This window comes from Halichoerus grypus, unplaced genomic scaffold (genome assembly GCF_964656455.1).
Source record: "Halichoerus grypus unplaced genomic scaffold, mHalGry1.hap1.1 HAP1_SCAFFOLD_68, whole genome shotgun sequence".
Classification (NCBI taxonomy): Eukaryota; Metazoa; Chordata; class Mammalia; order Carnivora; family Phocidae; genus Halichoerus; species Halichoerus grypus.
Genome location: NW_027555009.1, coordinates 9294 through 22691, shown reverse-complemented (window position 1 = coordinate 22691; position 13398 = coordinate 9294). Strand labels below are relative to the sequence as shown.

Below are 13398 nucleotides of genomic sequence, written 5' to 3'. Positions count from 1 at the left end.
GAGAGAGAGGGAGAAGCAGGCTTCCTGCAGAGCAGGGAGCCCGATGCGGGGCTTGATCCCTGAGCTGAAGGCAGACGCTTAAGGACTGAACCACCCAGGCGCCTCAACAGTCATTTAATTCTTATAATAATCCCATGAGGTAAGTACTATTACTATTCCCACTTTAAGATGAGAAAGCTGATGCACAGAGAGGCTAAGTAGCTTAGCCAAGATCACAAAACAAGTTAGATGAAGTGAAGATTTGAACGTAACGCAGCCTGGCTCCACAGTTCACGCTCTTAACCAACTCTGCTACACTACAGTGCCCCTTGCTTACCTCTAAGCAAACTCACACGGTTGAAAACAACAGAAACAAAGTCAGGCTTGAAAAAAACATAGTGAGTTACAGCATTCCTCATAACCAATAAAATAAGCAATTAACTGCTTCAAATTTGTACATCTGTATCAGCAAAGTCTAAGAACTTTCTGTGATTAGTAGTAATTCTCCTTAAACAAGAAGAAGATAGCACACAGAAGAGGATTCCCCGGACTTGAAAGAATAGATGCTTGGAATCATTATTTTAGTCATGTTCAGATTATTAAGAGTTATCACCAGTTTCTTTTAGTGAAGAACTGAAGACTGGTGTCAGAATCCTTTCTACCGCTTCTAATAATTTGTTGTGTGCACCTGGGCAAGTGGATGTGAGTATAAGTGTGTGTAATTCAAGAGAAGGCTTGCTGCTTAGACTAATCACAGAAAGTTCCTAGTCTTTTCTAATGCAGATATGCCAACAAAAGGCATTTCATCATCCAGCAACATGATATGATCTCATTTGAGAAGTATATCTATGTAGAAGATGTGGAAGGAGAGAGGAAATGAGGAGGGGGGAAGAAAAGGAATAAGGAAGGAAGGGAAAGCGGAAGGCAGAGGGAGAGAAGGCAGGCAGGTGGAGAGGAAAGACAGACAAAGACATAGCAAATGGCCAATAAGGATATACACAAAGGTAGCAGTTATTCTCTGAAAGATTTTGTTTGGTATTTTTCTACAATGAACAAAATATATACATATATGTATTTTACAAAAAAATCAATATAATCTTAATTTGAGGCTATTTGTCCTCTAATGTGTTTTACAAAATTCTGGCTATTTTTCTAATTCACAAGGCATCAGTTCTCATTATAGAGTTAGTTTTATCATTCTTCTTTACTCATCATAATTCCCAAATTTAAAAATCTCTCTAGGCATTATATCATAACTCAACCAAATAAAGCCAAAAGGTAATTCTTAAAAGTATCTGCAATTACTTCTGTATCGTCTCTTCACAGCTAAATCGCTTCAAGCTTCTATATTTATCATTTATAAATTATATTCAATTCCAAATAATTTTAATCTCATATTTTCAAAACCATTATATTTATATCTCAAGCCCAAATGAAATGGAGTAAGTTATAATTACGACTATGGTGTATAGGTGTGTAAGTTTGCATAGCTGGAATCCCTGGTTTTGGCTAATACTATAGATCTTCTATTGTATACAGTAGAGTGGTGTTTGGGTTAAGAATGAATAATAAATTTAATTCAAAGGAGTTTATAATTTCAGACTTCATTTAAAAGACTCCTATTAAAAGACTTTCCTTTAAGGGAAAGGAAGCTTACATGGAGACAGTAGTTGGCCTACACCTCAGGGTAGCAAGCAGGTCTGCAAGCCAATTTTTGTAATGGACACCTGAAATATTAACGCATTACATTAGAAAGTGGAAAAGCCCTTCCCAGTTGTCTTAGTTCAAGCTAGTATAACAAAATACTAGACACTGGATGGCTTACAAACAACGGAAATCTGTTTCTCACGGCTCTTGGGGCTGGGAAGTCCAAGGCCATGGGTGCCAGCCTACTCAGTGCCTGGTGCAGCCCACCTCCTCATGGACAGAGGCTTCTCCCTGTAACCTCCTATGGCAGAGGAGAGCACGGGCGCTCTCCTCAGCCCCTTTTATACAAGAAGATGATATACCAGCAAATTCTGGGAAAATACTGGCTTTTAACTACACGGAAGATACACAAAAATGAATGTAGATTCTTCCAATACAAATGGCCACTCTAGCAACATAACTTAGGCCTCCTCTTAACCTACTGCTTCTAGCAATTGTTTCCTCTTCCTTATTCCTCCCCTTCTCTATCATTCCCACCTCTACAGGCAAGAGATGAAATAGTCAACTGTGTGAAAACAGGGTCAAGTGCATGGTAGCTGTTTGAAAAATGACCAAAAAAGTGCTGCAGACACTTTCAGGAATCACCTATGGCTTTATTCTGTTGAGTTATGATAGAATATGATGCAATATGATGCCCAGAGAGATTTGGAACGTGGAGTGAAAAGGATACCCTATTTGGCTCCATTCTTTTTTTTTAAGTTTTTATTTTAATTCCAGTTAGTTAACATACAGTGTTGCATTACTTTTAGGTGTATGTGTAGTGATTCAACAATTCCATACATCACCGGGTGCTCATCACAACAAGTTGCACTCCTTAATCCCCATAACCTTGGTTGGTTCCATTCTTTAGATTTTTTTTAAACCAATTTCCAATGGATGGACTAGCAACTAGTTAAGAGTAAGGCTGGCAACAGAAAGACACAGCCAAATCTTGCTGCTCTGGGAATCTGGGGCCAATACACTTCCTTCCTCCTCACTCTCCTCCCTACCCACCTACCCCAACACCCACAGCGCCCATCTACCCTATACTTCCAAGACCCCTTCTTCTCTAGCCCCACTTACTGTGCTGCCCCAACACCCCTCCAGTCAGATGGCATCAGAGTAGGGAATAGGGAGGAGAAGAAAGAAAAAGGAAGACAAGTAAAAGGAAAGCCCCAGGTTAAACCATAATCCCACTCTTTTGGCTCTTAAATTTGCGGTATTAGCCTGTTTTTGTTTGTTTGTTTGTTTTAAGATTATTTATTTCGGGGTGGGAGGGAGAGAATCTTTAGCAGACTCCTCACAGAGCACGAGCCCAATGCGGGGCTCTATCTCACGACCCTGAAATCATGACCTGAGCCAAAACCAAGAGTCGGATGCTTAACCACCTGAGCCACCCAGGCGCCACTGTTTCATTTTGCTTTTAACCACTCTCTTCCTGGGAGGTCTAATTCTGTTCTTCTATCCCCTCATTTCCCATCTCCTATGCTCTGAGCTCTTGCTCTGACAGGGGACACTGTGGAATAGCTCAAGAACTGGGTAATTTCCAATCCTTTTGCTTTAGCTCTAACATATTGGAAATAAATATATTTTCCCAAAAATATATTATCATAAATATTATTTGTTTCTATAGTACTACTGGCACTATACTCCAAGTACATTTTATGGATTCATTTATAGGTTAATTTTAAAGGATTAGCTTGGAAACTTAAATATCATTTAAAAAATATTTTCTTGGGGATATCTGTTCTAAATTCTCATAACTATAGGGATACTTTTATGGATGAAAAATTTAAAAAGAAACCAAAGAAATAATTTACCAAAGCCACAGAATTAGTAAGTGGTAAGAGCCAAAACCTAAAGAGAGGTCTGTTCGAACGTGAGGCACTGAAGACTATACAATTTCCATTATACCATGGAACCTCCAAAAACACATCTATGTTTTTCATTAAGTAAATGAAAATTCTGAAAAGCTAAAAATTTTACTCAATCATTAGATATTTTAAACTCAGTATCATTTATTCAAACATTTACCAGGTACTCTTTTACTCAAACCATCTCCAGCAATAATCACCAATGCTAATAAACTATGACTGACATCATCAGGGAAAAAAAAATGTATCTACATTATTTCAAGAATTCACCACTAATGTTAGAACTTTATCATATTATTTCTCTTACTTATGAATATTTGATTTGCTGAGACTTCTGTTAAGGTAACAGATTCTTACACCCAAGAGTGATTTTTTGTTGCTCAAAACAGAAATGCTTTATTAAAATCTTCTGTGAATTGTCATTTCCAAAACAAAACCATTTTCATTTCTCCTAAATACTTAAGAAGAATTATTTATAAGAATTATTCTTCTGTTAATAAAATAAATACAAGTGTAGAACTTGGAACAAATGACTTCTTATGCATGACATAGCTATTAACTACTATTAAATTCTAGCTACATTGTATCTTACAGATTCAATAAAAAATAAATACAACTATATAGTGCCAACTTGATTTAGGTGAAAAGTGCTAACATAAGTTAAAATTGTTTTAGTAAAAAAAAAAAGATAAGCATAATTATGGTTTATCCTTTATTGTAACTGCAAACTGCCATCTTGATTCACAGAGGCTCCAACATCCAGTGGAACCTGAGAACTACTAGAACAAGCCTACTGGCATGTTAACAGTGTAAACTCTTCACTGACTTAGTAACATGTCATCACTTCTTGAACTTCGACATCAATAAAAATAAATAAAATATTTACATTTAGAAAACCACCCAAAAATGCATTTTTATTCTTGAAAATAAAACTGCAAAGACAACTGACCACTTCTAATGTGATTGTGTGCCACGAAGTCTGTAAGAAATTGCATTTTAAGTTGATAGTATTTCTCCAAACAATATTTCTCTTTGCTTTCTACTAAAAAACAACAAACATTTATATTAGATATAAAATGTTTGAGCAATTTCTTTATTGAGGCACAGTATTTCAAAGGCTGATAGGCAAAAAGTGAAAACAGATTTGCCACAACTTCCATCCATAGATGGAGTATATTCACCACATGGGCAGACTAATTCTCTACCTCCCCCAAAAAGAAAGTCAGATTACAGTCATTTGACTTGATAATAAGCTCTGCATTGTCAGACACAGTGATTTACAAAATTTTGAACCTATGTTTTCTCACCTTTTCAACTTGCTTTGAGGAAAGCAACAGTCCTGAGGATCTCTACCTTTATCTTTGCATAGGACAGATTTTGCATTCTTGGTAAGCTCCCTAGTTAGTTGCCATTTATGAAAGTACCTCAGTTCACCTGCATATATCTTCTGAGGAATGTTGGTTTCCCAAGCCCATGTCAATTTTTATCAACAAGTTAATTAACTTGTAATTAATACCTTTTAAGAATGACAATGAATTTAGGAAGCCAAAGACCTAAGATTTTTCTATTTACTACCTCTTCTATATTTATCAATCCTCTTCCACTTAAACAGTATGTTCAAGGCTTTTAAAAGGAACTTCAATTTCCTCATAATTATCTAACATGATCTCTATCAGACAAATAGGTTTAACAATCTAGCTATCTCTGTTGACATTCTGGACTGCATTTTAGACCATTTCTCTTCTCTTTCCTATTTCCCCAACTTGTTAATCTCTCCTGCTTGTGCAACCTTCTTTTACTCACTTAAACTTTCCCATAGTCTAGTCTCTCTTGCCTAAAAAAAAATAAACTAAGAAGGAATCCAAAAGAAAACCTTACTCCTATAACAACTTGCCCTTTCTCCGCTCAAACTTTGAGTTTATTATATTCATTCCGCTTCCTCAGCTCACACCTTTTTTGCATTTATTAAAAAAAATTTTCCTAACTTTCCTCAAAAAATAATTGACAAAATTAATTGTATATATTTAAAGTGAACATCATGTCACATTTCTCAATCTACTATCCCAATTCAGCAACAAAAATTTCTCTAGCTGGTTACTACTGACAACCAGGTTGCTAGAGCAAATGAACATTTTTAGCCCTTACCTTAATGAATATATTTACAGCATTAACACTAAAGATAATGCCCTCATTCTTGAAATCCTCCATTTTAATTAACTTTCTTTCCTAGTTTACAGACAATAATCACTACTCATAACTCTACTTCTGCTAAAATAATAATCACTGAGCAAGGTGCTCACCTGTATTAGCTCAGTGTTTTTTCACACTGCTGGTAGTTCAAAGCAGCTTTTTAAATAAAACAAATTAGAATAAAAAATATCCAAATGTATTCCATGTAGTAAGGTTAAGTATTATTCTGGAAAATTTATGTGTGTGTGTGTGTAGTTCTTATTTTGGGTCATATTCAAAAAAGTTTGAAAGACACTGTGCTAATTTAATCACCAGAAGCCAACCTATGAGGTCCATATAATAATTTATACTTTTTAATAAAGAAAAAGCTAAGCATACAGAAGTTGTATAATTTGTCTGTACTCAACCAATTGGTGTGACAATCAAGCATAGCCTCTATTTATGTCCTAATCTCCAAATACCCAAGTGATATACATTTATATCTCTTAATGTGAGTGTCTTAAATGCACTTCAATCTCAGTAATTGCAAAATCTGTACTCAATTTCCATACATTTTCTAATTTGCTAATTTTCTAATTTCCAGTGTTTTTCTCTTCTTCATCCAAGCATCAATACTCATATCTCATATAGATCCACTCTTTACTATGTTTATTATTTATTATTACCATAATAACCTTCAGTCACGCCCCCACTTTTCTTCCAGGATAACTGCAACAGTATCCTCCCATTAACTGCCATTATGCCCCCTACAAGCCCCCAATTCACTCTCTGCTTTGCTGGAAGAAATCTCTTCAAAATACAAACCTCATTAGGGCAAACTCTCCTAATCCTGAAGTAAAACTTTTAAAGTTCAAATGCTATATATAATTTTCTAGACTGAATTTCTGTGTAGTTTTAGGCAGTACTTTAAAAAATAGAACCTAATTGATATTTAAAGGGCTTTTGTTAAAATCAATAATTGTCGAAAGACCCAGATAAAAAGTTCTTTACTTGCTGTTAAAGTCACTTCAAAGATACTAGGTTCCATTTACATTAGGAGATTCAAGGACAATCACAAATGTCTTTCACTCAAAAATGCAGACAGCCAATGAATAGTGTCATTTCATTTTCTTAAAAACAAAATACATCCATTATCTTGAGACTAATGAAACAGTTTATTATTTGTACCTTCACAGAGACTTGACCAGAATTCATCCATGGCAGGCATCAATACTATTTCTAAATAATGTTTTAAACACAACAACAATCAACTTTAATTTGCACTAGATTCTAAATAAAAATACGTTTTTCAATGTTTATAGCAGATTAAGTTATGTCTCCTGTGAATCAGTCATACACAGTCCATAGATTATCTGCTATGACAACAAGTCTGAGTCTTTCAATCTACATGTTTAAACAAACTGTTGGATTTGTTGCTGCCTTTGCAAAGGCAGGTGGAAAGAATTTCTAGCTAGGTACTCACCAGGATGGGATCAAAGCTGTCATGATATGCTTTATGATACTATTTTAAATTAAATTATTAAAGAAAAGTGAAACTGAATTATTTCACTTTTCTAAACTATGTGTTCTCCATACACAGATACCTAATGTTGAAATAAAACCAATAAATAAATTGTTTAAAAGTATAGCATGTTTCATTGTTTTTTGTTAGCAGGATTATGTGTATTAGTTTTGGCATGCTGTTTGTGTTGTTGTTGATTCTCTCCTTTGCTTTTCAGTTAAAAAAATGAAAGAGCTAATGGTTCAAAAGAGAGTCATTTCTTCTCTCCACATGACTGTTGGAAAGATCCTAATAAAGCCTGAATCAACAACTATAATAAATCCTTGACTTAAAAAAAAAAAAAAAAAAGTTGCTTTACCCATAAGTATACATTTAGAAGTTAAAAAAAAAATGTGCTTTAAAGGTATGCATGAGAAGAAATATTCTACCAAATTTTCAACTATGATTTCTGCTTCATAGTGACAGACATGCTCTAAGACGAAGTTATGACAACAACATACAAAATAATAACATGATTGAACAATGGAAGCAGAATCATTATGAAGAATGCCCACTGGGGGGTTGTACAGAAAGACTTCTTTCAAAATATCTTCAAAATATTGTACCCCAGTTCTTAACAGAATCCACAGCATATGTTGGTATCAACAGACACCTGGATGGATGGATGGCCAGCTGGCTAAGAACTAGAACTCTCTTCACGTTCCTTAACCCAAGCCTCTGAAGTTTTCTTAGAATTCTATCTGAATGTAAGCCTTATTTCTGATGTACAGATTGAAAATCAAGATCACTGTGTATGAGAAAATGCATGTGAAAAGAAAACTGTACCTATTAAAAAATAACAAAAGAACTACTCAAAAGTAAGATGTTTTCATTACACATTTTAATAGCCATGATTTTAATACTAAGAACACTGCATTACTTTTTAAGTAAATTCATACTATAACCATCATATCCTATATGTCACTTTTAGAAAATACTTATAGAACTACTTCCTCAAGTTCCTACTCTAAATAAATAAAATTGGCACATTTCCTCTCTATTGAAAGGGGGTCTCATTTCCCTTTTTCCCACTTATAGGTTAGGATAAAAACACAAGCTTATTAATTTCTAACATAAAATGATTCCCTTATCCTCTCTTCTCAAAGGAAATTAGTATAAATGGAAACCTAGGGACAATATCATTTGATATTTACCTATTTTAAGCAATTAGAATTAAAATTGTTAATAAATGGAAAAAATATGACCTCAAATATCTGTATATTAAACTGAGTTTTAAGAATAAAATATTTTAATGCAATTAGACTCGCTAACTGCTATGTACAATGTTGTTTGTTCATTCCAAACACAAGCCAGAGTTCAGACAAACATGTAACATTGTTTTGTTTGATTGTAGTACTTTATAAATGGTTTTATTTTACCATTTGCCAAACCTCTTTTGTTGAGTTATTCAAACTAACTTCTGCCAAGAACACTAGGAATTTGGTGATAGTGCTTCTTTTAGGAGAAAACAAGCCCTTTCCTCAGAAAACTGAAAATGTTTATCTTGGCACTAAAACCTTGTATTGAGCCTTCTGGAAAGTATTTTAAAATGTTGTTTTTAACCTAGACTTTGTGACTGAAACAGGAAAAGGCTTCATAGCTCTACACCAAAATACATATTTATAGGGCTGATTTTCTTTCTACACCAAAAATACTACGTTGATGGCAGCAGTTTTCAAAGTATGATTTCTGAGGACCAAGCTAAAACTTGGGCATTATCACGATATTCAACATACAATTTGTTTTTTAAACCTCAAAAACTGACGACTAAGAAATGCTAACTCTTGATCAAATACACTGTCTTTAAGTGTCAGACTGGAAGGACTGTTGCATTTAACTATCTGCTTTTGGGAATTTTCACAAAAAGAAAATTTACTTGATATTGTATTTTCCTCCTGTACATGTCAACAGAAGATAGGTTTCTAAGTTTTTCTCTTTTTTATATTTTCCCCACTAGGTAAGCTTTACCTTCAGACTAGATAGACATAAAGATCAACCATGTGAACTTTTTACATATTGTCCTAATAATGTATCTGAATACAATATACAATTTTTGGAAATTGATGAAATGATATAGTCATTGTCCCTAACTCCTATACCTGACCCATAAATTGTTAAAATATAAGAAAGAGACCATATGGTAGACACCCCTAAATTGTTAAAATATAAGAAAGACCATATGGTAGCTCAAACAATTTCACAAAGACCCCCGGAGAGCTGCAATGATTTTTCAGTCATTAATAACTGACAAAAAATATTATGCACCCATTACCAATCCTTTACAAATCAAGTTCTCCCTACCTTGAAATCTGATCCATTTTTCCCTTCTAATGGCCTGGCTGTCCCTTGACAAGAATAACAGCAGCAGCATCACTTTAAATGTGCATGTAAAATTTTGGATAAAGTCATAGTAAGTTAAAATCCTATCATTGTGCTTATCAAATATTTATTAGGATGTTCTGGCAGGAAATTGTTTTAAAATTCTGGTATGGTTGAATTGTCTGATTTAGGTAAAAAGAAAAAAATTAAGATATCTATCAAATATATCTTATTAAAATCTGTAACTGCTTTGGTCAATCAAGTACAAATTTTAATTTTAAAAGTTTGGTCCTTCCTATTGTGATTGAATTCTGCCTATATCCAGAAAAATCAAGAAAAGTCTATTCAAATTAGTGTAATAAGACTGAAATAAATGGGAATTACTGGTATCACTGACAATAAAGGTTAGGAAGGAATGGACTCTTCCCAATCCAAAATCCTCTTCCTGTACTGCTATGGCTATAGAACGATGGTATCCTTTTCATTGGCCTTGAAATCTTGAGCCATCCTAACACTGCTCCACAGGCCTCACAGTTTCAATGTCAATGAGAAATACAACTCTGACATTATGGACTAATTTAATATTTTAAAGACAATTATTAATGTGCTAGGTTACCTTGGCAGAAGATTTAGATTAAGCCCTACCATCACTTTTTTCTTATTTAAATTTATTTAAATTTCTTATTTAAATTTAAAATGTTGACTTAAATTGATTTAAAATGTTGGAGAGTGGAGAATATCTAAAATCAGGTCCACAAAAAACAAAAACTCACTTATCAGTATTTAAGATTATTAATTTATATATTCAGCTTTCCAAGATGAACCTGTAAGGAGAATATGAAAAACAAACAAACAAACAAAACAAATCTTTTTTCCCTCTCTTCTATCCACTAAGAAGCAGTGATTTATCTCTAACAATCCTAGAGGAAGGAAACAAAAACAAAACAAAACCTCGTGCTACTTGTGAGAAATAATTATTTAGGGAACAACATTAGTTACATGGCTGATTTAAAAAACACAAAGGAACCCTATTTTTTCTATTAAAATAAATAGGTATAACAGGACATACCTGAAAAAGAACATGTACATGGCAGCTGTGATGCAGAACAAAAGGACCTACAACAAGGAGAAAATATATTACTTGCAAAAGAACACTGACATCATTTGTGTATCTTTCTTTTTCTAAATTTTAATTCCAGTATAGTTACCATACAGTGTTATATTAGTTTCAAGAGTACAAGATAATGATTCACCAATTCCATACATCGTGGGGTACTTATCAGGACAAGTGTACTCTTTAATCCACATCCCCCCACGCACCTCCCCTCTGGTAACCATCAGTTTGTTTTCTATAGTTAAGAGTCTGTTTCTTGGTTTGTCTCTCCTCTCTTTTTTTTCCCCTTTACTTGTTTTGTTTCTTAAATCCCACATGTGAGTGAAATCATATGGTATTTGTCTTTCTCTGACTGACTTATTTCACTTAGCATTATACTCTCTAGCTCCACCCATGTTGTTGCATCATTGTGTCTTATAAAAGCAAAATACCCACTATTAAATCTTGTGCCTGATTTAAAGATGTGAAAACTAGTCATACACGTGTCATATTCTCTACCTTTCATATAAACCATATTAAGGCAATAATGAGTCTGTACACACACATATAAATAAAATTACATACATTTTACATTATGTAGTATAAAATATGTATATATATTACTATATGTATATATGTATACAGATTAGGTAGAAGGGTAACATGGTTCAAAAAGGATCAATTTTTTAAATAATCTAAAAATGCCTGAAAAAGCAAGTAACTTAAGAACAAAGACAATGGCTCTTATATAATGAAGTCAGCAAATAAATCATAAGCATATTAACTGTTATACCAAGATGACCAGATTTTTTTCAAACCTAAAATACAGTTCAGTTGTCAACCAATTCTAATCAATAAGAAAAACTCCTAAAAATATAATCATCCTTTGTGGGATATGGACTAGCTATAAAAAAATCCTCTAAAAACAGGCATCCGAATATAGTAAACCTAACTTTAAAAGCTCCCCTCAAACATATCACACTAAATACAACAAAATAAAATGTATATGGAGGGGTGCTCAGTCAGTTAAGCATCTGACTTGATTTTGGCTCAGGTCATGATCTCAGTGTTGCGAGATCAAGCCCCACGTCCAGCTCCACACTGGGTATGGAGCCCGCCTAACATTCTCCCTCTCCCTCTGCCCCTTCCCCGCTACTCTCCTAAAAAAAAAAAAAAAAAGGTATATATGGAAAGAATCCAGAATCCAAGTCCTGACCAAAAGCTTAGTTGTGCCAACAAAGTGGATCTCCATAAGTTGTTTTAAATCACTGAAAAACAAGTTGTAAAATGTGTTCTTATGTTAACAACAGTGTAAACTAAACATGACTGTCAATGGCCTCACATCATAGACAAATGACAAATGGACAATCTTTAACTGTAAATGGCTGACCGCAAAGCGCACCAAAAATGAATATTGTGCAAAACAGTGTTTTGTTACTTCCAACACAAATAATTTCTAGTCAACTTAAGGGAAGTCTAATAGTTTTGCTATTACAAATTAAGTTTGACAAGTTTGCCACCTTGGCTTAAGATAAGCACTATAAACATAACCTGAATGGCTTAGAAATCTATAAACCTACAAACCAAAAGAAAGTATCAATTACTACAAAACAAATATTTTTATTACTTATTATACAGAAAATATATAAAATCTTTTTCTATATGTAAAGTATATAAAATTTTTTCTAATAAGCACACACAATCTTCTGTCCTCCTCGCTCCTTCCTTTCCATTACCTTTAAAAATACCCTATCAATGATGTGTAAGGTTCATATCACTGCTTTTGACAACATAACTTAAAGCATATGGAATAATTTTCAATTATTGATTAACCAATTAAAAATTAGAGTCCAATTGAGTTTATTTACTGGTTATAATTTGCCAGCCAATGACCCAGATCACGAACCTCAATTTGTATTTCCCTATCATTTTATCCCTTTGGGCAAAGCCATCCTTCCTAGATGTTCAATGTTTCATTCCTTCCCTGACCTAGTCATTTTCCCCTTTGCAGACCTATTCACAAACCTCTCTAGAAGTGTCCCACAAATCTTTCCCACACCCTCTAACTTCTCTAAGGAAAATTTCCTTAGTCTCTTTCCCTCAAAATGTTGCTATGCTCTAACCTAATATGCTAAACCTATCGATACTCATGTTAAACTAACATTTATTTCTGCAAATAATACATCTGAAACTGGGAAAAAGTACAATGTTTAAGATCTCAATCTTTACAGTATGGCAGATCTGGGTTTGAATCTAGTTGTATGTGACTTTCAAAGCCTTACTTAATTTCCTAAGCCTTAGATCCCTTGTCTGTAAAGTGAGAATTTCATCTCACTTTGAACTGCTGGGAAGATTTAATGAGACGATAATTGTTAGAGGTGTTCAGCAAACTGTTTTAACTTTGTTTTGTTACTTACAGAAGTGATCTAGATACGAAAAACGTCACCTAGACACCTAAGTCTGGAAAGTTTCTATTAAACAGACAGACCTTTCAAAATCTCTCAAATTCAAGAGATGAAAATCTGTACAAATGGGGTGGGGGGGAGGAGAATCTAAAGGATATTAATGTATAATTGATCATTTCATTTAACAGGTATTTACTGACTGCCTATTATGTGCTGGGCACTGTTCGAGAACTTACAACAGTACACAAAATGCACAAACTCCTTGCCCTAAAGAAAGCTATCTTTTAGTTAGGTAAAAGAAGATATTAAAGG

The 13398-nt window shown here is 33.9% G+C and overlaps 1 protein-coding gene across 1 annotated transcript in view; it reads right to left on the bottom strand.

The window, feature by feature from the left end:
- Nucleotides 1-10962, bottom strand: part of LOC144380698 (transmembrane protein 135-like) — a 76490-nt gene extending 65528 nt beyond the window's left edge. The window contains exon 1 of the mRNA XM_078065528.1: nt 10658-10962. Coding sequence (XP_077921654.1) covers nt 10658-10677 — 20 coding nt within the window. The 5' untranslated portion in view covers nt 10678-10962. The remainder of the gene's footprint in view (nt 1-10657) is intronic.
- Nucleotides 10963-13398: the final 2436 nt, after the last annotated feature.